Here is a 27,775-nt window from a genome sequence, read left to right on the forward strand (position 1 = left end):
CCAGCAAATAACCTTATAAATGATACATATTCTGATTTCAGTTTCTAATCTAGTAATTTAAGCTTTTTTCCTCCCCTGTTAGACACATTTAAGTCAAAAAGTTAGTTGAAATCTCTTGGACTAAAGTCTGTGGCTCCCTTGGGTAATTTTGTTATAACTGCTGGTAACAAGCTTTTAAATACTCATTATTATTATTATATTAGATTAAAGATGTTAATAAAGTCACAAAATCTTATTGCTTAAAATCACTATAACAAATTGCTCAGAATAAATGAAAAGCTTTACTTACCCTTTCAATTTTATATGGGGCAACAATGTTGTGTTCTTTAATGAAATATACCTGAGAAAGACAAATCAATACTTGTAAAATAACTAAAAATTTTCAGAGTAATGAGTTACCACAAATTAGGATATTATGAATTGAATTTAAATCATTGTTACATAATATCAATTTCCGAAAGCATGTGCATTAATCTTAGTATGGCTTTAACGTTCTGATGTTGGAATAATAAATATGAAATTAAAAAGAGATTCATCAAGGCAACAAGGCGGCAACCATTACTGGATAAATAAAATATTTAAGATGTTTATGAATGTCCGTACTTGTACCAAGTAACCAAGTAGACAGGTGCAGGAAGCTAATCGAAGTACCAATTTTCTACGAAATGGGTAAAACAGAGTCACTGTGGTATGAGATACATTTCTTAACATAAAGAAATTTCTCTTCTCTAGAGGTGATCTGGGCACACGGTGTTTGATACTACACTGTATGTCAGTAACCATGTCCAACAAGCAACATCACCCCCAGAGCCGTCAACACGGAGCCTGTACCCTGAGCCCTGCCTTCCCTCCTGTTTTGGTGAAGGGTGTGCCTGGGCCCCTCAAAACCACTCACTCGACGAGGCCACAGAATGTAGACCTCCCTCCACCTGTCAGCTGTTCAAAACGTTTGCTTCTGTGGTAGTACGCTCGCTGCACTCTCTCCCATTAGAAACAAACCATAGATAAAAACCCTCCCTTGTCTTATATCCTCGTTTTGCCATTTCCATTCCTTTTTGTGGCAAAACTCTTTGCAAGAGCTGACTGTACTTTCTCTTGGGCTCAGGACAGGTTTTCAGCCGCACCACGTTACGGAATCCAGTCCTGAGAAGGTCCTAAAAGGTGAAGAGGAATTCCATGTCACCAAACCCAAGAGTCTGTTCTAAGGACTTCCTCGAGTCTGTCTCTCAGAGCACACGACAGAGCTGATGGCTCTTCCTGAAGCAGTTCAGGGAGCCCCCGCTCCTGGCCCTCCCCGACCTCATCTGCTGCTCCTTCTGTCTTCCTTCAGACCCGCTGTCTTCCCAACCTCCCCCTGGCGGAGCTGCTGAGCCGTCGTCCTCAGACCAGACTGCTCTGTGCACACTCAGCCCCTGGGAAGCCTCATCCAGCCCCAGGGCGTTACCCAGGTTCTCCTTCTCATCTCCGCCTCCTCCCTGAGACCCACACCACTGCCAAACGCCCACCAGCCTGTTCCTCTCAGAGGCCACGTTCTAAACAAAGCCTGCTCTTCAGGCTTCTTTACAGCAGTAAAGGGCACGGCTATCCACCCTGCTAGAGTCATTCCTGACTGTTCTCCTTTGTACCTTGCAACTAACCCATCAGCACAACTGTGGGATTTTCCTTCAGAATATATCCAGGCACTGACCATCTCCCACCCTGCCGTGGCTACCATTCTGGTCCAAAACCTCTGGGTTCTCAGCACCCCTAAAGGCATGTGTCCCCCACAGCATATTCTCTACCGGGGCTCCAAGACATGTACAAATACATACAAAGCAGACGGCGCCCCTCTTCTCAGCTCTCCGTGAGAAGAGGATTTTCGCTTTTGTGCTTTATTCGGACTCCTTACTGTGGCCCGTAGGCTCTCCATGACATAGCCCCGGCCACTGCTCCAACCCTTCTCCCCAGCTGCCCTCTGAGCCTTGCCCCACCAGGCACACTCATCCTCACTGCACCTGCCACCCGCCAGGACATTCGCCTCCCAGGGCGTCCACCGCCCCAGACACTGGCTGGCTCGTTCCCTCAGGCCTCCGGAGGGCTGTGCCTTCACCCGCAGCTCCTTGGCCGGCGCCCCTGGCCGTTCTCTCTCCGGCGGCACCCGTGCTCCTCCCCCTCTGTCCTTTCGGCACTGTCATCATTACAGAAGGTGCCTGCTTCCTGTCGCTTGCCCCCATCTCAACGTCAAGGCCGTGAGGAGAGGGGCTTTGGATATTTTGTTCTTTCCTGTAGCTTCATAACCTTGAATATATTTACTGAATATATAAATGCCTGAATAAAAACTATTATTTACACACATACACCCCTCTTTATTCTACAAAAGAAAATTTGGAAGCAAAACTCTCTAAAGCCTAAAGGACCATAACATATTTCTGAAACAGTGTGACCATTTATGGTAATCAAAACCCACAAAAGTTGGTTTTTTTGTTCTGTTTTGTTTTTACTGTATACTCAATCCAGGAAGCTTGAAGTAATTCTAGAAAGAGTAACTTCTGACTGATTACCCCTTAATGTGAAGCTGGTTTTGAGTTTGCCTGACACGAGACCTCTTCTAATAAGTTTGTAAATACACTAAAATGGATAATTTTTATAACGGAAACCACACTTCTGACTGAAAAAGTACCTCTTCCTTTGAAGATATGGATTTATTAGCATTAGGCCATGATGCAGAAGAATACTTCAGAAATCATGAGAGCACAGGTGCAGGTCACAATTATTAATAATGGCGTTCTGTCGCCCCCCAACCACCACCCGGAGTAATAGATGGCTACGGCTGCTTGCCAACATGCTGGTTAAAACAACATCAAGTCAAAGATAGGCTGCGAAATGTTTTCTTCCGTAAGATTCAGTGACTCAGGCAAGGCAGACCTAGAAAATCACCTAATCTGATATCTCCCGGCTTTCATAAAATACTTTTCAATATACATTAAAAAGTGTTCCATGAACAGAAGTGGTAAGAGGTCCAAAAACCGCTGGGAGCACCCTCTACTCCCAACCATCTGCCTCCTTGAGACCCTCATGACACTTCCTCTGGACTCTCTCTCTGTTTGCTGAGGTTTTGAGTCAAGTCTTGAAGTAAAGAAAGCTGTGTCTTTGCTTCCCACAGCTTCTCCTACACTTACTTGACTGCGGAGGGAATTGCCTTTGAACACTTCACAGAACCAGGGCCCTGCACATAGTTTGGGCAACATGATCTCTAACCCTCTCATTTTAGAGATGAAGAAGGTAAAATCCAGAGCAAAAAGCAAGTGGGAGAGGCCCTCTACTCCCATCTCATGTATAAGAAAAAAAAAAAAAAAGTCTATAGATGATATAAGTGTATGATAGGAGAAAAACCGTGTTTTAATTTTTCTGTGTTGCCGGTATCGAGCACGATACTGGGAACATATATGTATGCCAAATAAATTTGGGATGAAAAAAAGGTCAGGACCCAAGCCTCGTAATTTGTACGAGACGGCACATCCTGAGTTGGTGCCTTAGTTGTCACCACGAGTCACCCTGAGATCCCCCTCGGTGCTGTGCTGCCGGCCTCCCACCTTCTAAATGGCTCGGAGACCACAGGAGGGACCACAGTGCTTCCAGCTCAACCCCCACACGCTGTCAGGACTCCTGAGGATGAAACCACAAGCCTGCAGGCATCATACAACTTTATAAACATGAAGAACCTCAGGGCACCTGGGTGGCTCAGTCGGTTAAGCATCTGCCTTCGGCTCAGGTCATGGTCCCAGGGTCCTGGGACCACGCCCCGCATCCAGCTCCCTGCTCAGTGGGGAGCCTGTTTCTCCCTCTGCCCCTCCCCCCTGCTCGTGTGCGCTCTCTCTCTCTCTCTCTCTCTCTAATAAATAAATAAAATCTTAAAAAAAAATTAAGGATCTTATGAGAGAATCACAGCTTTTAAAAAAATACAGTTCTCAATGGTTCAATCTTTTTTTTTTAAGATTTTATTTATTTGAGAGAGAGAGTGAGAGAAAGATGAGAGGGCACACACAAAGGGAGAAGCAGGCTCCCCACTGAGCAGGGAGCCTGATGTGGGACTCAATCCCAGGACCCTGGGATCAGGACCTGAGCCAAAGGTAGACGTCTAACCAACTGCACCACCCAGGCGCCCCTCAATGGTTCAACCTTAAAGCATGTAAACATCTTTTCCAACAGTCTTCATCTGAGATTTCTATAAATAATGTCACTATGCTAAAAAAAAAAAAAAGTGTGTGTGTGTGTGTGTGTGTGTGTGTGTTCACTAAAGTTAGGAAAATATTTACTATGTGCTTCTTACCTGACTGAAAATGAGTGAAATCTCCCCAGATTTTGCCCTACAATGCAGATAAAAGTCATTAAATATATATAATTTTTTTAGGTAGAAGTAAAATTAAACAGTTAGTGACAATGACATACTTTGCAAAGTGTCTATTGGATCCATTTTCTCCATGTTTGCCTATTTTTATACAATCTCTCAAAGGAATCTGGATAAAATTGAGAGAGAAATATTACAAAAATAAGCAAGGACAAAATATACACAAAAAGTAGGAATGTCTCTGTTCACATTTAAAATGCATTTACCTTAATTATGGGTTGGGATATTGCATCTGGTTCAAAAATAACTGACTTTGAACATATTTTTAAGGAGCCTCTGATTTTCCTAGGGATCAAAGTATAAAGGATTATTATTAGTGAACAAACCAAAAGTCACAAAAGAATCATAATACATTTTAACTAGAAAGTAGATAACTAAAGCATTAACTGAAAGAACAACAATGTAACTAATTTTAATTACATTGACCCCAGGCCGATGGTTTGCCAACCTGATCCCATTATTCATTAGGGACTGAAATTTTTATCACTCCTTCTGTTCTTATTATCTAGAATTCATCCATAAAGAACAACTTTACAGTATTTATTTATGATTTGGAGTACAGTTTTTCTCTATGATTTGAAGTACAATTTGTACAAAGAAAGCAGGAAAAAAATGCTTGATTCTTTACCTCTATTTATCAAGTTTTGGGATAATGAGTTGGTGTCCTGGGATCCCTGCCAGGCAATCTAAAGAGCTCATGAACTTGTGGATTTTAATGATTCTGATACATTTCCACCACTGCAGGCATCGTTCTTTTTGGATGTTCAGTTTGTCCCGTTTGTTGCCCAGTTCTTCAAGTTGGCCCTTGTGTCCTTTTAATTCAATGTACAGTAGTTTCTGATACCTCCCTTACTTGCCAGTAGGACAAGATGTGCCAGGCTCATCTCCCGTACTGCCTGCCTCAGACTTAGACTCAACCACTTCTCAAAGAGCCCTCATTCCTTTTTGTGGGAAGCAGTATTCAGAGAGCACAATCTCATTGCTATGGGGTTGTTTCTAGGCCTTTCCCGAGGGAAGAGCTAGAAAACATTTTCTTTTAAGAGAAAAGTATATGAATCCATATAAACATTTCCAATTCAAATGTAAGATTAGGCTTTTAACTTAACTCCTTTACTATTAGATTTATAGTTCATCCTGAAAGTCTTGTCTTGGCATCAACATATTACTCATTTGCTTCATTTAACTATATAAATCTATGTGCACATGTGAATAAACCAGTTTCAAATTAATAATACCCAAATTACTAACAATGATAATACTACTGAAACATTTACAACCTTTTTTGCAATTCTTTTTCTACTCAGGTCATATCTCACCAGAGACACAAATTACTATGTTGTGAAGCTGATTAAAATAATTCTTCTCTGTGGTTAACCTTCCAACTTACATATAGTTCAGTTTACTTGTTTCATTTTCTTTTAGATTGTTAAGATTTACTATTTCTTCTGAAATTTAATTCTATATTAAAATATATGTAAAATATTTCTGCAGTTCCAAAAGTAAAGTTATAAAATAAGGGACATTCAGAGAAGTCTAGTTGTCATTTTATATTATTTCCCCATCGATCCTTCTTCTGTGTAGATAATCGCTTTCATTAGCTTTTAGTTTATGTTTTTTTAAACATATAATTTAAAATGTTTTTAGTTTTTAAAAACAGAAACAAAAAGTATTCCTTTCCTTTCATAATTACGTGAAAGATGGCATACAATACACAGTATTCTGCCCCTTACTTTTTGCACTAAATATATGCCGGAGATCACTCCACAGCTCTATACAGAGCTGCTTCATTCCTTTGTTACAGCTGCATAGTACTCCATTATGAGGACATGCCATTGTTATTCAATCAGTTCCCCACTGGATTGTTTCCAGTATTTTGCAATTACAAGTAGTGTTATGATAAATAATCTTGTACATATGTCCATTTCTTTATTTCCCAGGGTACCTCTGAGATAGTTCCCTAGAAGTAGCCTTGCTAGATCAATAGGTTAACACACATGAAATGTTGCTAGATATCACTGAATTCACTTCCATGGGTCGTACCACTGAACTCTAATAATAACTTAAAGATTACAAAAACAGGTTTCAGTTTGCTAGCTTATATTTGTGTTTTAATAAACAAATGCACTTAATTTTAAGCAAGACATTTTATGGTATGAGGCAGAGGAGTATAGGGAGGAAAAACAAAGGTATGGAATTAGGGAGAAGAATATGAGCAAAATTCCAGAAGTAAGAAAACAAGGTGCTGCTTTCAAGGAACAATAACTGTCTAATCTGAATGCTAAGGAAATGACATGTCATAAGCTCCCAAAAAGCTAAGTAATTTTCACTTTAGGTTGTATTAAACAAATACCACATGGCTTTGATGGTCCTTTCAAGATAAAACCTGAAGAACACTAAAAATTAAAGAGTTTATTTAATATCAAAGCATGTTCAAGTTGTGGCCTATAGTTAAGGGACATCCCCAAAGGAAATCATTAGTAGATACAATTTTGCCGGAACAATTCTGATCTTAATTCCAAGTTGGCATTTTAAACAAAACACTTCATTGCACATTTTTGTACACAGGTTTCAAAAGTTACGGCCAAAGAAACCGAATCTGTTTTCATAGCAATAAGCAGTAATGATTACAATATAGAGAAGACTGACTTTGCTTCCAGTTCAAATCAAATTATTCATTTTGAAAGTACTGATTTTTATGCCACTCTGGTGTTTTACGATTACTACTTTATAACACCATACCAAATAATTGAGGGTGCAAGTACAAAAGTGATACAGGAAAAAGCAGCTGGAATGAATCAGTCCTGTCCAGCTGAGTTAAGACACCCACATTAGAGGAATTCGTACACAGTGCTTCTCAGCTTTAGAAAATATCTGAAGTTATGATAGCAACTTCAAAATCCTCCTTTCCCGTTACTTTCCCAGTATAAAAGGGGGACAAATCTACATGACCATCTCTGTAGAGATCCAAAAATCTTCCTTACCTTTCATTCTGATCGCCCTTGTTCTGAATATGATTAGCTGTGTGTTGTTCAAAGTAGTATTCCTCCAAGTTAAGTAGGAGCAAGGAAAATCTAAATTTGGAAAAACCAGAACAAAACGAAACCTCATGTTTATTATTTTTTAGGCAAAAGAAAGCAGAGTATTTAAAGCATCTGCTCCCAAAGTGATTATCCATTCATTAAATCAACAAATACCTATTAGGTGTATATTATACACAAAATGCTCTTCTCTATTCAGTGGGAGAAAGCAACAGACAGACTTGCCCAGCCGAGCCAAAGATAAATAAAACTTACTTATAGGTGGATTTTTTTTTTTTTAAATTCCTTTAGGAGAAACCACAAATTTCATGAACTAAAACTTATTCTTGCCTGAACCAAACCTGGGGCTTTCCTACCTATGGAGTTTTCATCCTTTGTTTCGGCTGGCTGACCACCAGGCTTCCCTACCTCACCTTCCAGACTGCACACCCCTCTGGCTCGAGTGTTCTGCCTCATGGCTGGTTGCATATATCCTACTACTTCCACAAGATCATATGCCTCTGAGAGGCAGACTCTAGATATTTCCCTGTAATAACCAGTCTAATGCTTTGGTGTTGAATAAATTGAACAGAATAGGATTAAAATATAGTTCTTTTTAAAGTTTTAAGTGTTTTAAACTTTTTTTTCTTTTTAAAGATTTTATTTACTTATTTGACAGAGAGAGAGCACAAGCAGGGGGAGCGGCAGGCAGAGGGAGGGGGAGCGGCAGGCAGAGGGAGAGGGAGAAGCAGGGCTCCCTGCTGTGGGGCTCGATCCCAGGACCACAGAATAGTGACCTGAGCCGAAGGCAGACACTTAACCAACTCAGCCACCCAGGCGCCCAAGTGTTTTAAACTTTTAAAAACACAATAAGGTAATAAGAAAAGATATTAATTCAGTTGTATGGCTACAGAAACAAATACATGGCAAATAACTGGAAACAAGTGTTTTTCGTTCAGGAAACATCAGTGGCATCTAGAGTTATAGGAAATACTCTCAGGGGAGCGTGGGACTGGAGTTCGGGTGTGTTGGAGGAAGGTATCACCAATAAACATAGCTGATCGAATGTGTATGTCTCTTTCTGCTCCCTCTGGAAGCACCACTAAAATCTGAGTGAATGAAAATATTTTTTAAATGGTAAAACCACAGCAAAGAAAACTGAAGAGTCACAAGTGAAGATGAGAGCAACAAATCTGAGAGAAATGGAAAGCAGATGGGAGGAATCAGCAGTGGTCAGAAACGAGAACAGCACATACCCTCCAGTAGAAGGTACCAGTCAGGAGAAAACCAACTCAAGTCAGAGGACTTCCAAAAAGTCCTGAAATCGCAGGTATCAGGTACAAAGAAGACCGGAAGGACGTACGGGGGATAGCGGGAAGTCTGAGTGAGTCAGTAGCCCAGATTCCTCCCCCGATGCCTATCCTACCGTACTCTGGTTTTTCTAGACAAAAACTGAGCAAGAGTCTCCAAACTAGACATCAAGCACAGTGGAGAGCAGGGCTATGGCGTAAAAAAGTAGGAAGACATAACCATTCCAAGTAACAGCTTCGTAGATTATTTTTAGAAGAAACAAAACAGCTGTAGAGAAAAGACCCATGGATAGGAATATCTGAAAGAGCCAGGTCTTTACAATATCTTCTATACTGAAGCCCAGCAGAAAAGGCCCGCCCACAGTGACACAGAATTACGTGCTTCACACTTAAACAGGAATGGCTAACCCAAGATCACCAGCTTCTAATATGAAAGAACTAGACCAAAACAAGCAGAAGAACACAACTTGGAGTTCTAGACACAATACAGAGAACAGGAGGTCAAAAGCCTATAATAAATTCACTTACAAAGAAGAAATTATATTCATGGAACAGGACTTTGCTCATTACAAAGAAAATTTGAACCAAAAGAAAAATAACTCATAAATTAAGAATAATGACAGCAGGAACCAGCTTTACCATCCTAATAGGTAACTTTTTATTAGCCTATTTGTGTCTTTAAATCCATGAATAAGAATTAATCATAGGCTAAAATGCCAGAGCTCAAAGTAAAATGCTCACTATTAATACCTATTCTGGATTACAGTACAATCACAAAAGTTAGGATTGCTAGAATAGTCCTTTGATGCATCAGATAATTTCCATGAAGGTTAAATCAGAGAGATACTTATTAGCTACCTTGCCCCTTATTTTTAGCTTGTGCCTTAATGACCTGAAACCCTTTGCTTGGGCTGGAGCTATATAACCCTATCTTCCCACTCTTCATCTCCCCACTCCTCCTCTCAGAGAGAGGGTAAAATAAAATAAGTATCTTTATTAAGACAATGGCGTAATTTTATTGCTATGAAACACAAGTAGCCCTCATAGACAACCAGCTCTTCCATATAACTATTAAAAGGTAGTCCTATTCCTTGCAATAGCATGAATGGATCTACAGGGCATTAAGCTAAGTGAAATAAATCAGAGAAAGACAAAATACCATACGATTTCACTCATATGTGGAATTTAAGAAACAAATGAGTAAAGAAAAAAGAGACAAAAAACCCCCCAAAAACCAGATTCATATATAGAAAACTAGTGGGTTGCCAGAGGGGAAGTGGGTGGGGAGATGGCTGAAATAGGTGAAGGGGTTTAAGAGTATACTTGTGATGAGCACTGAGTAATGTACAGGATTGTTGAATTATTACATTAAACACTGAAACTAATGCTGTATGTTAATGATACTTGAATTAAAAATAAGTACATTTCAAAAAAAAGAAAAATAAAAAATATATAACCCTATTATATAACTATATTAATAATTTCATTTATATATTAATTATATATTTTAAAAGAAAAATAATATATTCCTATTAAATATCAGATATATAATATTACAATATATTATTATTAAATGTCCATACTACCCAAAGTGATCTGCAGATTCAATGGAATAAAATCTCAATGGCATTTATTAAAGAAATAGAAAAAAAATCCTAAAATTCATATGGAATTGAATAGACAAAACGATCAAGAAAGAAAAACAAAGCTGGCAGCCTCACAGTTCCTGATTTCAAAACATATTACAAAGCTACAGTAATTGAAACAAATTCAAAATCAGCAGACAGACATATAAATCAATGGAACAGAATAGAGTTCAGAAATAAACCCTCACATATGTGCTCAAATGTGGGTTCCAAGGCCACACAAGAAGAAAAGGACAATCTCTTCAACAAATGGTGCTGGGAAAACTGGATTTCCACATGCAAAAGAATGAAATTGGGACCTTATTAACATCACATACAAAAATTAACTCAAAATGGATTCAAGACTTAAATGCAAGACTTGAAAGTATGAAACTCCTAGAAGAAGACTTGGTAGAAAGCCCCATGACATTGTATTTGGCAATGATTTCTTGGATAGGACACCAAAAACTTAGGCAACAAAAGCAAAAATAAACAAATGTGACCACATCAAACATAAAGACTTCTGTGTGGCAAAGAAAACAATCAACAGAATGAGAAGGCAACCTAAATAACTGGAAAGAATATTTGTAAACCACATATCTGATAAGGAGTTACTACCCAGAATATATAAAGAACTCTACAGTTCAAGAAAAACAAAATATAACCCAATTAAAAAATGGGAAAAAGACTTGAATAGATACTTCTCCAAAGAAGATATACAAATGGCCAAAAAGTATATGAAAAGATACTCAATATCCCTAATCATCAGGAAAACACAAACCAAAACTACAAATGAACAATCACCTCACACCCTATTAAACAAAACAAAACAAAACAAACCTGAAAATAACAAATGTTGGTGAGGATGTGGAGAAATTGGGACCCTTGCCCACTGGTGGTAGGACTGTAAAATGGTGTAACTGCCATGGAAAACTGTATAGAGGTTCTTTCAAAAATTAAAAATACAACTACCACACAACCCACAGTCCTTAACACTACTGTATTATACATCTAAAAGTGGCTAAGATGGTAAGCCTATGTTATGTGTTTTTGACCGTAGTTAAAAAAACTAATAGCAACTATTGTAGAACTGAAGTCATTATTTTGGCAAGTTAACTTACATCCTCCTTAATTTACCAAGATGCATATTTTGTAAGAAATGTAAACAGACAGAACCAAATCATATTATTTAAAGTTAAAGGATTAAGAAAGGAATTTTTCTGAGTGTGCATTTTCTTTCTACTGAAGTGTTCAGTTACACCTGCTTTAAAATTTTTGTATGTACAAATCATTACAATAAAGTTTCATGGTATTTTGAACGATTTTCAAACCACATCCTCAGGAGGAAAACGTTCTGTGAAATCACTTTTATAATTTTAAATGTTTTCTTTAGGACACTCTTGGCCTTGCCCCTGGGGATTCCTTAGCTTAATCCATCTTTACAGTGCTGTGGTGGGCTCTTTGGATTCTCTTTGATAAATTTACTCATTCAGCAACTTAACTTTCCTAAAAAGATGCGGCCCCATCCTCATGTCACCTAAATTTTAAAACATCCTACTCAACACTCCACCAAAACATAAAATAAGTTCACACAAGGCAGCCCTCAGAGTAACCTTGCACCCATGCCCACTCAACCACCCCTCAACGCTCTACTGATGAACAGTATTTATAATGGATCCAGAAGATTTGGCTGGTCCAACATTTTTCTAGATTGGAGAGGTTTCACTGTGTTGAGGAGAACTGTTATGTGCTCAGTCGGAGAAAGTACCCGATGCTGTAGCGATGTGTACATGGACGGGCACAGGAAAGGCCCAAGAGCCCTTGCATTTGCCATCTCTACTCTGGATCCCCTACCATTATCCTCAGGTCAGACTAGACTCTATGGCCCCTACCACTTAGAGAGTTGGTATAACTAAATTGGGCATTTTTTGTGAGCTTCTTAAAATGGCTCTGAAATGGGGACATTAAGAAAAATGCTGAAGACAAGGGCAAGAACACAGTCCTGTGACTCACCATGAAAATGTTCCCCCCGTAATACATTTGACAGGAACCTCTGAATACAGTTGTTCAGACACACAGTACCCCGCCTATCTACTAACATTTATTTCCTTTCTCAATTCCGCTATTAAGACATAAAAAAAAAAAAAAAACTACCCTTATTCTCTGACAAAGTTCCGATGCCTTTTCCTGACCTACCAGCCAGAACTCCGTCAAAAGAGATTAGCATGATGTGACTTTACAGTGGATTCATGCTGGAGCTTGGTGGCAACAACTTCCTCTTCTAGTGGTTTATAAATAATCTGATCTAGAATGAGCACTAAACTGACTTACGCACATATGTTCTTTCTGCACCTTTCCAAGTTCTTAGATCACTGAACAATTCTGTGGAGCCAAACTCAAATTCTCCGGGCAGCCTGGAGGGAGCACACATCTTCATCCGTCTTAGGAACGCTGATCCTGTCATTTCCAGTCTGAAGGTCAGTATCATTAACAGAGTACACAAGACACTTCCTCTGTTATACATCAACTTCCACTACCAGCCTGGGCCCTAGGCAGCAGCCTGTTTTTAAATTCAACTTTAGGAAACTTAAAAAAGATTTTTTTTTAATCCGTAGCATTTTTTAAAGCCACCACTCAGTTGGGGCTTTAACTTTCTTGATGCTAATTGTGCAGGCCTGTGGCATCCTCTTAATCTGTCCCTGGTTGTTGTCCTTCCTAATTTACACTTTTAAAAAAATTATAAGCCCAGAGGAACACTACCTGTACAACCATCCTATGTTTAATTGCTTGTCTGATTTTCTGGATGACCATTTCGCTTGGATGTTCTGAATTTCAACAGTTTCAAAACTTTCTGGATCAATATCCATCCCAGAACTGTCCAGTAATAACAGCTATCTTTTTTTTTCCTTGAAACTTTCAATATCTGCCTTCTAAAAAATCTACTTCTATGTTATGACAGAATCCTTCTTGATCCTCCTGGGCTTCAGTGATAAACAACTTGATATGGACTACTTTTTCTGAAGGTTTCCAGCACTGCTACTTAGTTTTTCTTTAATATTCAGAATTTTGTAAAGTTCTCAAGTTCTCTGCCTTAAAATAGATCAAAATTTCAACAAGGGAACTCAAGAAACCGTAATTCTATCTCACTAAGCATTGACTAAGTTCTCCTGTCATTTTCTGTGTGGCTATTTCCTGTTTTCAATCTACATCAGTTACATATTCGCCATTTTTTCTACCCAGTTAGGTGGCCTGTAACAAAGGAACGCAATTATCTCCGTTCCTCTTTCCAATAAGTTCCCTTGGTTTCTCCCCCTCCATTTGCGATTTCCCCGCAGCTGTACTCCTTGACATTTAGGGCCCACTGCCTCACCTCCTTTCAAGCCATTCCTTTTGAGCATGTCTGTAGCTTTCCAGCACTAGATTCCAATCTTTTTTTTTAAAGATTTTATTTATTTATCTTTGAGGGAGAAAGAGAGCGAGCGAGTGTGTGCATGAGCACGGGGGGAAAGGCAGAGACAGAAGCAGACTCCGCACTGAGCAGGGAGCCTGATGTGGGGCTCGATCCCAGGATCCCGGGATCATGACCTGAGCCAAAAGCTTAACCAAATGAGCCACCCAGGCGCCACTAGATTCCAATCTTGAGTCCCCATCCTAACAAGCTTCAGGAACACCTAAGACACTCATCTTCTGTAATAAAATTTAACTCATACTATTCATGTTCTACACATTTGCATAGACATCTGAGTGACTAAATGTTATTTCTAGGTCCGGAACTGATGGTTTTCTCAGGTAAATTACTGCCCTCCTCTTCCCCTGGAGTAGCATTTCATCACCTACCTGCTGTCCTCCAGTGTAATCAACATCACCATTTCATCTGGCCTTGTGATCCTCTCCTTTGGGGCTAAGTTTAAAACTCTACCATTTGGCCAGACTCTAGGAAATTACATTCTCCTCTGATTATCTGAGATGCAGTTACTTCCTGAACAAAATGGTTCAGATATCGGAATGCCTTTCATTGACACCATCCATAAGGCCAGTCATCTCTACTTTCAAGTCTTAATTATATCTGAGAACAAATGGCAAAAATATCATGTATGCTTTCAAAATCTTTCAATTTCCTCATCAAGGGTCATAGCCCGAGGGAGGATGCTCCATGAGCCTTCTCTAAACTATGGAGAAGATAAACAGAGAAGCATAGTTCAAAGGAACCAAAAAAACCAAAAAAACAAAAAAAGAGGAATGCTTAATTAATGTTATCTAGAAAGTGCTTCTCAAACATGAATGTGTGTGTGTATGATCATGTGGGGATTGCACTAAAATGCAGATTCTGATGCAGCACATCTGGGGTGCAGCCTGAGATTGTGTTGTTTTTTTTTTTTTTTTTGTCAGAGAGACAGAGCACAAGCTGGGGGCGCGGAAGGCAGAAGGAGAAGCAGGTTCCCTCTGAGCAAGGAGCCCGATGCGGGACTCAATCCCAGGACCCCAGGATCATGACCTGAGCCGAAGGCAGCCACTTAACAGACTGAGCCACCCAGGTGTCCCTAGATTGTGCATTTTCTAACAAGCTCCAAGGCAACGCTGAGGCTGCCGGCCCATGGATTACACTGAGAATAATAAGGTGCTAACTCATATTCACGTAAACCAGGCTTCTTCCATCATTCCTCAATCATTCTAAATTTCTGAGATACCATAAAAATAAGCATTGGCCTCATATTTAAAACAGAAGCAGCACGTTATGGTGGCACAAGGGATGGCCTTGGATCAGATAACATTTGTTCTAGCCTTAGCTCAGCTGTGACTTGGCTGTTAGATTTTTAGTCCTATCAGTTTATCTATTTAGGCCTCAACTATAAAATCGAGGGGAGGGAGACAAATTAGATTACCTCGAAAGTCTCTTCTTAACCAGTGGGTTTATAGATTTACTAAATAAACCCAGGCTTACACAAATCTGCAGGAATCCCATTTCAGACATTATTGGCAGATTACATGTCCAGAACAACAATCTCACTACATACACAGAGCCTCTAAAATGGCTAAATTACTACAGTCTTTTTTTCAAATGCTTGGCTGAGGTGATGGGAAAGTGAGGGAAAGCCACAGAAGAGAGAAGTTAGCAGGTACTGGGGCAGTCTTTTCCCCTGGAGGCTTTGTCCAACTCTGAGTACTAGAGAGCCTGCATTCATAGGGCCATGAGCCCTGAGAGAATGGGGGTGGGTGGGGGGGTAGGGGCAGAAAAAGCTAGAATCCCTAAAGTTAACACCCTTGGAGGATGGAAATAAAACCACCTACCCCGCTTCCCTAGAGGGAGATGGTAGGACCTGGGCTCAGGGCTGGGGGCAAAGTCAGTCTCCCTTGAGAATATGAAACCACCAGCCTGCCTTGACACACATTTGGGGCTAGAACTCACACTACTTATTTAGCCCAATAAAACTCAAGACTAACCAGGGTGGTCTCTCCTAGCACCCCAGGCAGAAATGAATGCAAACACTTTCTGGAAAAATCCACCTGAAGCCCAGGCCTGCAATAATTCCCAAGGATAAGCTTCCAAAGAACAAGAAGCCACAATACAAAATCCTAAAACAAATGAGGAACAAAATTACCGGATGAGGGTCAGTATAAGCAACAAACTTCTCAATCGGACCTGTAAAAGCTACAGATAATTTATTTTCTGTATCTGATCACTCCAATAGAATTTAAAGAAATAGAAGGACATCAAAAGTATAACAAAGAAAGAGACTTTTATCAAAACTGATCAGGAAGTTATAAATGACCCGAATAGAACTAGAAATTTAAATATAATTGAAATTAAAGCACACAAATGATATAGACAGCAAATTCGGAAACTAGAGAAAAAAATGTGTAAATTTTAAGATGGATTTAAATAATGCAGAATGCAGCACAGAAAAATACAGATAAATGTTAAAGAGTCTTCATGAGACATGAAAGTAATATTCTAAGAGCTGAAGGCTTGGCTCCAAATTTTCTAAAACTGTTTCAGCTTTAGGAATACCAATCAGGACAGGTGAATAAAAAGAAATTTCTACATAGACAAAAAGCAAAGCACTACAAAGAGGAGATCTTAAAAGGAGCCAGAGAAAAGACAATCCTTACGAAGAACACTTAGACTTAAATGATAGGGGTTTGTTGCAGGCTGGTCTCCCCCAGGATAGAAAGTGGCCTCCTGCAAAGCTCCACAGAAACTTGCTATGCTCCTGGGTCAAAGGCAAACAGTCCCAGTCAAATGTAAGGCTTGGACCCCAGTGTCTTAATTATGCCAGAGAAAGTGCTGGTGGTTCCCTAACCACAAACACAGATAAAACAAGTTCTGCCCCTATCCAACCACATCATACAGACTCAAGTGCAAGGCTTAACAGCCCCAATCAGGCCAGAGAAGGGGCAAGGCCAACACACAGCCACAAATGCTGAGCTGCACATGGTTAGCCAAGGTTCCATCACAGCATAGCTCTACTGCATCCTGGCTCCTGGTCACTCCATGGGATCCACGTTTTTCCTGGAGTCTGAAGCCTGACCCTGTCAGGTAGCTAAGAGCTGCATCATGGGGGCATAGTACACCTGTTATTGACCTTTTCTCTGAGTTTGGAGTTGGATTGCCTCCCACCAAAAACTGCTCCAGCAAGTTGGGTGCATATTCCCCGGCTATCTGCCTTCATTTGCACGATCTTCAAAATGCTGGGAAAATTACAGTTGACCCTTGAACAACATGGGTTTGAACTGTGCTGATCCACTTATACGTGGATTCTTTTTTCAATAAATACACTACAGTACTACAAATGTATTTTGTCTTCCTTATGATTTTCTTAATAACATTTTCTTTTCTCTAGCTTACTTTAAGAATACAGTATATAATACATATAGCAACAAAACATACGTTAATTGACTGTTATTGGAAGGCTTCCAGTAAACAGCAGGTTACTAGTAGTTAAGTTTTGGGGGAGTTAAAAGTTATACACAGATTTTTGACTGTGCAGGGGGTTGGTGCCACTAACCCCCGTGTTGTTCAAGGGCCAAAAGTATACATCTAGCAAAGCTGATCTCCAAAACAAGAACATAAGCACATGTTCAGACAAAAACAGTTTATTACCATGAGGGGAACTTCTAAATGATATTCTTCAGGAAAGAGAAAACAATTCCATAGAGAAGATATGATAGGCAAGAAGGAATGCTGAACCAAGACAATGGTAAATATGCATGTAAAACTATATAAACATAAACATTAACCAGACAATTGTAATGTCTAATTTGTAGGTTTTAAAATCTAGATAGAAAATACTAGACAATAGAGACTATAATTTCAGATGGGACAGCAGAAGTACTCCAAAGTCCCTATATTGTTAGGGAGAAGGGTTAAGAGGATGATTAGTTTCAGATCTTAAGCTAAACATAAATGTCAAAATTTCAAGGCAAGCTCTAGAAAAACAGAAACAGAAAATATAACAAGTACCATACTCTTCAGGAAAAATGAAAGAGTGTAAGGGGGTCTTAATTAATACAAAAGAAGGAAAAAATAAGACAAAATTAAAGAACAAAATAAAAAAATCAAAATAAACCCAAATATACCTATAATATAATAAATGTAAATGGGCTAAATTAACCTGTCAAGACAAAACTTATTGGAAAATGAATTATTAAAATATCCAACTATTAATCTATTAATAAGAAATATGCCTAAAACCCAAGGACACAGAAAAGTTGAGAAGTAAAAAAATGAAAAATTCCATATAATGCAAATACCCCAAAGAAAACTGATATATTAATATCAGACAAAACAGAAAAAAAATCATTCTTAGAAGAGGTCATTATATATTGATAAAAGATTCAATTTTCTAAGAAGATAGCAATTTTAAACTTACAAAGACTTACCAACATCCCCTGAAATATGTATAGCAAAACTTGATAGAAATATAAGTCAAAGTTTGCATCATGAAGCATCTCCCAGTAATTGATAAGTAAATCAGAAAAAAATTCATTAAGAAAAATGAAAGATCTAAACCCAACTAACAAGCTTAATGTAACAGATATATAGATATTATACCAACATTAATATACATCTATTTTCAACCTCACATCAATTTGTGAAAAATGACTACAATCTAAGTCATAATAATTTCAAAGAATTAGTAGTATACAGAACTTATTCACTAAACACAAATTAAAAATTAAAAAACAGGGGCGCCTGAGTGGCTCAGTTGGTTAAGCATCTGACTCTTGATCTCAGCTCGATCTTGATCTCAGGGTCCCGATCGGGTTCAAGCCCCATGCTGGGTGTGGAGCCTGTGGAGCCTACTTAATAAAATAAAAAAACAAAGAGATAATTTTCAAAATCTTTGAATTTTAAATGTTAAGTCACAAGTGCACATGTCTGATAAGTAAAAGATGAAATTGCAATGGTATTTAGAAAAAAAAAACAAGCAATGAATTCATTAAATGGCCATACCCACTTTATATCACATTAAAAACAATTTTTTAATAAAAATCACAGAGCAAACCCACTCAGAATTTATGGTTATTTTCTTGTGTCTTCTTAAATGGCAGCCATTTTGGAAGAAGGTAATTTCAGACAGCAATACGGGCATAAGGTGAAGGACCAGTAATGCAGTTCGGGTAAAACAATGTAAATTCTAAGTTAATCAAAATATCTGCAACATTTATTTCTCTTCCTACTATTTTTTGTTTTGTTTTTCTTTTTATGTGAGAAAAATAAACCCTATTTCTGAGTCACAGTTAGGTAGATTTCCTTCAACCCTTCAGCATTCCTGACTAACTGTGGTTCTGCAGTTTATTTCCATTTTCAACACCTGGCATATCCCAATGAGATACTACAAGAATAGGATGGTCAGTCTCAGAAATAAAAGAATAAACAGGAGTACAGCAAAGTACTTTTCCCCATCAGCCAGTACTTTTAGTATAATAATCAATTGATAAAATAACTTATTAAGCAAAAGATATTTAGTATCAGCCAAGAAATTTAATACCAGCATAACCAAGAGAATCACATACACATGGAATGTTTGAAAGCAAAGTTGAATTCTAAGAAGTGCCTATAAAACTGTTAAGGAAATATGTGTGCTCAATACAGAATTCATGATTACTAATGTTTTACCCTGGGATGACAGCTTACAAGCTACACCGAAGTAATTTGTTGTACAACATTACAGAGAGATAAATTTGATTCTTCCCCAAGTAGGAGCATGCCTCAACTATCTAAATTTCTCATCACCCAAGAAAAAAATAGCTATTCTTCCATGACACCACTGCTAGATGTGAAGATAAAAAATATTTAACAATTAGCCTACTCCTAAATCTTAAAATATAAATATCTTAAATAGCAGCCTCTGTAAAATATCCTTATCTGCTAACCCACTGTACACATTTGTTATTTCCAACAACTCCAAAGAAAGATATGTGAATCGTCTTTTAAAATTTTTTCCATTTATCTTCATTAACACCTACACAGTACATAATTTTTATTTTTTTATTTTTTATTTTTTTTTAAAGATTTTATTTATTTATTTGACACAGAGAGAGAGAGATAGCAAGAGGGAGGGAGAGGGAGAGAGGGAGAGGGGGAGGGGGGGGGGAGAGAGAGAGAGAGAGAGAGAGAGAGAGAGAGAGAGAGAGAGAGAGGGAGAGGGAGAGAACCCAAGCAGGGGGAGCAGCAGGCAGAGGGAGAAGAAGGCTTCCCGCTGAGCAGGGAGCCCGATGTGGGGCTCGATCCCAGGACCCTGGGATCATGACCTGAGCTGAAGGCAGCGGTTTAACCAACTGAGCCACCCAGGCGCCCCAACACAGTACATAATTTTTAAGAACCAGTAAAATCAATATCGTTTCTGGCATCTATATCTTAACCAGGATACTAGTGTACTTAACTTTAATGACCAAGTATCTCTTTGTTTTCTAATACTGAAAATGACCAAAGCATTTCTTTATAAACATTATTAGTAAGTGGCACCACCATACAGGTGTTCAAGCCAGAAACCCGAGAGGACTGCCATGTTGAGCAAATAAAAATACAGGATGCCTAGTTAAATATGAATTTCAGGTAAGTTACAAAAAATTTTAATATAAGTATGTACCAAATGTTGCATGGGACTTTAACTTAGACTAAAAGATGTTTCACTAGTCATCTGAAATTCAAATTTAACTGGGCATCCTGTATTTTACCTGACAAGTCTAGCTGGGATTCTTCCTCTGTTACCTTCTATATGAAATCCATCATACCAAGACCTGTCCATTCTACTAAAAACATCAAACACCCATCCAATTTTCTTCATTTCTTCTGCCCTCATTTTGGTCTAAGCCACCAATCCAAGAAATTCCCAACCCGTCTCTCTGCTTCTACCTGTATAGAAATATCACTTACTCTAAATGCAGTACCATCAGTTTAACACTAACAGAAATAAAAGCTAACTTCAGGCTTCTCCTTTCCTGGGATCATTATTTGGTAGTCGTAGAAATCTAAAATGTCGAAAGCAGCACGACAGCGGGCCAATGAACTCACAACTCTGAAGAAGTGAGGCCTTTCGTTGGGTCACCTCTGAAGCAGTCCCAAGGAAAGTAACAGTTTTCTTGGGTACACCTGAGCCAATGACCTATATCAGTCATTGTGCTAATTGGTGTTTATTGCCACAAAGGGATGAGCCAGGAAAAATCTGTGCAGAAATAAAGTTGGTTTAAAACATTCTTGTCTTTCAGAGTGCATTCTAAGATTTATAGGGACTGCTTGGTTCTAGCCCACACCTAATTGTGAGACAGATTCCTTTCATCCAACTAGTACTCTATTGACACCTTCTGGGTCGAAGTCTGCTTATCAGCCCAAGGTTGCAAAGCCAGGGAGCCAAGCATTAAAAAATTGGAGCAGTCAGCAAGGAGGATTCAAATATATCGAAGATAGGTGGCATCAACGTCTTCAGATTACTGATGCTCAGGATTAGCGGCTGCCTCCTGATGGATGAATAAATGTTTTGGTTGTGAGAGCTATAGTTATCTCGGTGCTGCTAGCCTGTCACATTGTCTGATCAATAGATACCAACAAAGCAAATTATACACTGAAACCCAAGTGCAGACTTTAAGATTTGCATGACATTGCAGAGCTGTATAAACTAACCAAATTAAACAAAAATTACAGCTATGGAATTAACAGCAGATCTAAGGAGAAAACAGGTTTTCCTCTCTATCTGAGACGCCACAGAATTGTTACAAATGACTCTTTGATCACCCAACATGATGGCAATTCAAGCGTTTCTAAGTTCTTACAATGCAAATTTGCACATCCATCTACTTAATACAGAATACCCCCAATTCTTAATGTTGTTGGTACAGAACAAAGAAACTCTACTCAAGTTCCTTCCACATGAAACAAACATTATAAATGAAGTCAGAAGAGCCTCTACAAGTGTGAGTTACTTTATCAGGGTCCAGTTACTATTTATTATTAAAAGGTAAGTCTTTCTCTGGATAAAACCTAATCACAAAACCAAAACGTTCTCAGAAGCCATATCTAAGATACACTTTTTTGATACATCTTATCTTCTTCTCGACAGCGGAGAATGAAATTTTAAACTATGGATATCCTGGCCAGGCCAACATTAGAGATTAGAAAAGGATATGAATGTATGGACGAAATGAGTCAAGTTAATACCTATAAAATAAATGTGGATGCTGCAAGAGCACACAAACCTTAAAGTTCACACCTTTTTTTCCATGTATAATCTGCTTTGTTGGTGTCTACTGTAGGGGCCAAGGGCAGGCTGTCCCAAAATGTGCCCCTTTGGCATACTATTTTAAATAAAAGTTACTTAAGAAATAGCCAGTCCAAGGTCACTCAGACCCTCCTCTGTCCTCCTGAAAGCAGGAAACAGATCTCCCATAAGAGAAATATCCTCCCTGTACTAAGAAGTAAAAAGACATCTTTATCACCAGAGATAGGGACTTAGAAGCCAAGAGAGCTGTAGAAACAAACCTTGTTTTTTTCTATTCTACTACCTCAAACTAAATTCTGCTTAGAATCCCCTTCTAATTAAAGCTCCCAAACACCTGTTTTCTTTATTCTGTCAATTCCTCACAAAGGTATGGTCTCTTTGTCTAAAATGTATAAAAACTACCTGCCTTGGTCATTTCTTTAGGTCTCTATTTTAATATCAGACCTCTGCTTACAGGTAATAAAACTTTGGTTTTCTCCTCCTGTTAATCTATTTTTTTTTCTCCTGTTAATCCATTTTATGTAACTTTCATTTAGTCCAGTTGGAAGACCTTCAAGGGTAAAGAAGATTTTTTTCCTTCCCTACACCATCAATCACACAACAGAGTGACAGACTAACAGCACTCCTGGCTAACTTGTTCTCACAATCAAAATAACTGTAAAATGACTCATTCCCAGTTCCTTTTGGCACCTGGGACCACAGACCCGAAAATCAGCAAGTTATTTCGTTCACCAAAATACACTTAGAGCAGAAGTGAGTTATTTTCTGTTTTTGTTTTTTTTTTTAACAAACGACTTCCTTTGGAGGCTGAGAATCAGAAACTAAAACGGGGCTGCTCTGAGATCATTTGAGCTTCTGCTTGTCGTGGGACCCCCAAATCTTTCCTGGGATCTGGGGATAGTGACTGCTGTGCCTCACCGAGCGGTCGAATGCAAAGCCTTCAAATACACTTCTATAGAATGAAGCCCATTGCTTGTAGAACACGTTTGTGGGGTGGCGCGTGGCTTTTCTCAGAAGTAAGGCCATTCTTGCGGCCCACCTCGCGGCCCAGCCGGGCAGGGCGCTGGGCAGGCCTGAGCCTTCCGTCTGAAGACGTCGGTAGCAAAGGGCGCAGTGAAGCGAGGCATCCGCGTCTGCCCCGGTGCAGGCGGGGTGGTCGGCGCCCGTACGGTGCTGCCTGGGCGGAACAACCCTGCGGCTCCCCACGCAGTGCCCGGACCCCGCGCCGGCGACCGGGGGACCAAGGGAGGCCGCCGGCCCGCGCACCCCCCCCCCAGCCGCACCCCCCCCCCCCAGCCGCACCCCTCCAGAGAACGCCGGGGCTAGCGCTCGGGGTCGGACGCCCGCGAGGGAGTCCCCGCCGGGACCCGCGCGGCCTCTTCCGGGTGAGCCGGGCCGCAGCCGCCGGGACCAGCGTAGCTCCGCCTGCGCTGCGCTCGGCTCGCCGTGGGACCGGGACCAGGACCCGGCCCCGACCCCGACCCGGTTCCCGGGCTCTGGCCGCGACCCCCGGCCGAGCGCCCAGCACGCCCCGGGCCTCGGCCTTTGTGCCGGGGCCCCCCACACCGGGACCTGGCTCTCGGAACCCCGCCGGCAACCCCGCTCCCGCCCCCCGAGCAGGTCCCCGGCCTCCGACCCCCCCGCTCCCGCCCTCCCCGCCGCCGCCCGCGGGGCCGGGGCAGGCGCTCACCTCTCCTTGGAGTAGAGCTGCAGCTGCTGCTCCCGCCGCTTCTTCCGGATAAACGCCATGGAGGGAGGGCAGGGCGCGGGCGCGCGGGGACGCACGGCTCGGGCGCCGCTGTGTCGTCCGCGAGGGGTCAGGGACGCGGCTGGGAGGCGGGCCCGGCGAGCCGGCCTGCGAGGAGCACGCCCGGGGCCTGGCTTCGCGAGCAGTGGCGGCGCTGGGAGCCCCACAGCCCGACCGCCCGACGCTGCGCCCCAGGGCCCCCGGCGTCCGGGCCGCGCTCAGCGGAGCATGATCGCGTGGGGACTCCGGCGGCGCCGTGACTCAGGCCGGAGGAGGGGCGCGCGCTGACCCGAGGCGCCCGACATTCCGGCCCCCGGGGACCCGGGAAGGACCGGGGCCAACCTGCGGTCTGTCTCTACACGCCGAACGTTCCCCGCTTCGCCGCCCGCTGCACCGCTGCGTTTTTAATGTTGCACGCAAGGGAATGGATGCTTGCCCGTGAACTACCCCGCTCTGCTGGCCACGGGGACTCGAAATGACAATGTTTGGGACTCTCGATCTCTTGGTAGCTGAAATACTCGGTCGCATGACTTTTTTCTCTTTTTCTAACAGCTTTTATTGAGTTAGAACTCACATGCCAAGCAAGTCACCCATTAGAATGTACCATTCAGTGGTTTTTGGTATGGTCACAGATAGGCACACTATATCCTTTAGTTATTCGCTCCCCCAGTACTCTTCAGTTATCACCCCCACGCGTCCTAAGCCCAACCCTAGCAAGCAACTGATCAACTTTTCTGTGCCTATGAATTTGGCTCTTCCTGACATTTCATACAAATGCAATCATACATTATGTAGCCTTTTATGTCTGGCTTCTTTCATTTAGCATAAATGTTTTTCAGGTTCATTCATGCATCTGTACTTCATTCTTTTTTATTGCTGGAGAGTATTCTAGTGTGTGGATATACCACATTTTGTTAATTCATTCATCATTTGGCTGTTATGAATGATGCTGCAAGGAAAATTGTTGTACAGGTTTTTGCATGGACAGATGTTTTCATGTCTACTGACTACATACCTAGGAGTGGAATTGCTGGATCATGGGGTAACTCTGTGTTTAAATGTTTGCGAAACTGCCAAACTGTTTCCCAAAATGGCTGCACCATTTTACATTTCCACCAGCAGTGTATAAGGGTTCCAATTTCTTCACATCCTTGTCAACACTTGTTATTATCCGATTTCTCGATTATAGCTATCCTTGTGGGTGTGAGTGGTATCTCGCTGAGGTTATGACTCCTTCATATATCCTGAGTCTGAGCCTGTAGTTGTAAAGGGATTCTTGTATAACAAACTTCTAAATTGTATATATGCTGACACATATCTAATATTGTCTTACAGATCAGGTTCTACAGAATTCGATTTTAAAAGCTTCAAGTAAATGTGTGTATCAGCTCGCTAGGATGTGGCAGAACTCTGAAGGGAAGATGGAGAGCCAAGACTAAAAGCCAGGGCTGGATCTTATTGAGCTTGATCCCAATAGCATTGGAAAAATGATATGCATAAAGTGGGCACCCATTACAACAAGCATTTTGGAATGAGTGAAGGTGCATGGATACCCTGTAAGTTGGATTAAGTCCCTTCCATGTGACCAGGTGCTGCGCAGAACCCATAACCGTAAAAACATGTCGGAGACATTAGCCCAGTGCACCCATAGGAAATTGTGGTTAATCGAGGAATCGAGACAAATACATGAACAGATACACGATGAAATAGGATAATAAATTTGCAAAGAGGCACAACATGATAGCTTTCTCTATGAGAAGTACTATAGTAGATATCAAATCTGAAGAGAGAGATCACTTTGGCTGGAATAAGGTAAGAAAACAGCCTGCAAGTTTTCTCCTTTTATTTATTTATTTATTTTATTTTTTATTTTTTTAAAGATTTTATTTATTTATCTGAGAGAGACAGAGAGAGCATAAGCCGGGGGAGGGGCTGAGGGAGAAGTAGGCTCCCCGCTGAGCAGGGAGCCAGATGCCAGGCTCATCCCAGGACCCTGGGATCATGGCCTGAGCCGGAGGGAGACGCTTCACCGACTGAGCCACCCAGGTGCCCCAGCTTTTCTCCTTTTAAACATTAAAGGGTAATGTGATTCTGGTAGGTGGAGAGTGACAATTTCTCCTTGACCAAACTTGAGCCAGGCCTCTTTGAACCTTCTCAGCTAGTCCTCAACCGTGTCCTATAAAAACTACAGACTCCCGGCACAAATGATTTTGTCCACATTCTCCCCAACATTAAAAGACTTAAACCAACACTACCATAGTTTCTAACAGCTCAAGGCCTCATACCTGGGATGACCCTCGCCTCCTTTAAAGTCCCTGTCTGAGAAAGCTCAAGGCTGCCAACAGGATTTACTGTTTGTTCTAGCCAACACACAACATACGCCCCTGACTGCAGTTTCTTAGAGCATTTACTAAAAAGGGCTTACAATTTGTAAATTCTTTCTCTGTGCCTTTGAGGTAGACATATGTGTACCTCCTACAACTCGGGAGTGCCTTTCTTGAGGACTTGAAAGCCATTCCTTTGAAATGTAGTCATCAGGAAGGATTGGCTTCTGTCTCCCAGTCCCCGAAGATAATTGCCAGCTACCAGATACAGGTACAGATACAGCATTTATACTGATTAACCCTTTGTAATTTTTCACTTCCCTGGTTTTATCTTTGGCAAGAGGAGGGGAAGAAACTGGCTCAAAGGGATTCTCTTGAACAATAGCTCAGAAGAGAGATGCTTCTGCTGTCACAGGGTTTGTGTTTGTGGAGAATTAAGATGGAACCCCGGGTGGGAATTTCCTCAGCACCCCTTCCACCCAAATCACCCAGCCTACTAGCATCTGCCCCCTTGCCTTCATTACTGCTATTCTGAGGTGTATTTGCTCCTACAAAAGGCCACCTTCTCCCCTCTCAGCGATTTAGTCTTTGTAATTATGCTTTGTCTCTTCTTCCTCTCTCTCTTGCTTTGTCTATTTCTCCCTCACTTTTGAATCATCCCATCCAAATATATAGTTTTCAAAAAATGTTCCTTTAATTCCCTCCAGCTCCCCCATTCTTAGCAAAACTTTTTGAGACATCTGTCCCTACGTGCTGTCTGCATTTTCTCTCCTTGGATTGATTCTCTTCCATCTAGCCCAACTGGGCTTCTGTTTCCATCCCTTGACTGAAGTGATGTCAAGTCACCGCATCCACTGATCACTTTTCTACTTTTGACTCCCCTGAACTCTCAGCAGAACCCGGCATACTTGAGCTAATGTATTCAACATTAGCTCCTTGTGGGAGCACTTCCCTCCATGACTTCCAAGATGCCATGGTTTCCTTGCTTATCTCTTACCTCGGTTCTTACTTTTTCTCAGTATCCTTGGTTGGTTTCTCTTCTGCCTAACTTCATAACATTGATTCTCTGCACTCACTGTACAGGTCATTCTAACCAGTACCATGATGGCGTGGGGTAAGGGCAGTAGGAACTGGGACAAAGTCTTAGATCTAGGTGTGTGTGAATTAAATTGAGTAGCAAACTTCCATGTGAATACTACCATGGAACACATGAGGGAAGATTTCAGGACATGCAGCAAAGTAAAAGACTTCAGTGGAGGATGAGTGAAAGATTACTTTGAAATGTATGTCCCTCAGGAAATGGAAGTTTGGGATGGAACATTAGATGTCCGATAAGACCAAGTAAAGCCCTAAGCCCAACTTATCTTGATCTTCAGTTGCTTACAACTATCATTTGAGGTGATATTGCCTACCTCAAATGAGGGTGATTGCGCATCCCGGGAAATATGGTGAAGCTCTGGGAGAGACCTTTCTCTTTATCCATACTTCCCCCATTATCATCCTCATAAACCTCAGAGCTTTATTCCTTTGAAACAGTTTCCATTCAGAGCTATTTTGCAATCACAAGACACATTTTTGAACTCTTGGTAAAATTTTTTTTTATTGTACAGGCTCTAAAAACTTCAAAGAGCTTTGTACTCACCAG

At 40.9% G+C, this 27,775-nt stretch overlaps 1 protein-coding gene across 6 annotated transcripts in view; it reads right to left on the bottom strand.

Annotated features, from left to right (window-relative positions):
• Window positions 1-25,500, bottom strand: part of NSMAF (neutral sphingomyelinase activation associated factor) — a 72,006-nt gene extending 46,506 nt beyond the window's left edge. For 2 of the 6 annotated variants that reach the window (XM_027612051.2, XM_027612043.2), the window contains exons 1-6: window positions 23,750-25,498; window positions 7,369-7,458; window positions 4,594-4,672; window positions 4,429-4,496; window positions 4,310-4,346; window positions 290-340 (exon numbers count right to left, since the gene is read on the bottom strand). In XM_027612051.2, the coding sequence (XP_027467852.1) occupies window positions 290-340; window positions 4,310-4,346; window positions 4,429-4,496; window positions 4,594-4,672; window positions 7,369-7,458; window positions 23,750-23,808 (384 nt within the window). In that variant the 5' untranslated portion in view covers window positions 23,809-25,498. Of the gene's footprint in view, window positions 1-289; window positions 341-4,309; window positions 4,347-4,428; window positions 4,497-4,593; window positions 4,673-7,368; window positions 7,459-23,749 lie in introns of all 6 variants that reach the window. The other 4 variants (XR_003523120.2, XM_027612023.2, XM_027612033.2 and 1 more) reach the window with 4 other exon arrangements.
• Between the last annotated feature and the right edge of the window lie 2,275 nt (window positions 25,501-27,775).

Source organism: Zalophus californianus, chromosome 4 (genome assembly GCF_009762305.2).
Source record: "Zalophus californianus isolate mZalCal1 chromosome 4, mZalCal1.pri.v2, whole genome shotgun sequence".
NCBI classification, from domain to species: domain Eukaryota; kingdom Metazoa; phylum Chordata; class Mammalia; order Carnivora; family Otariidae; genus Zalophus; species Zalophus californianus.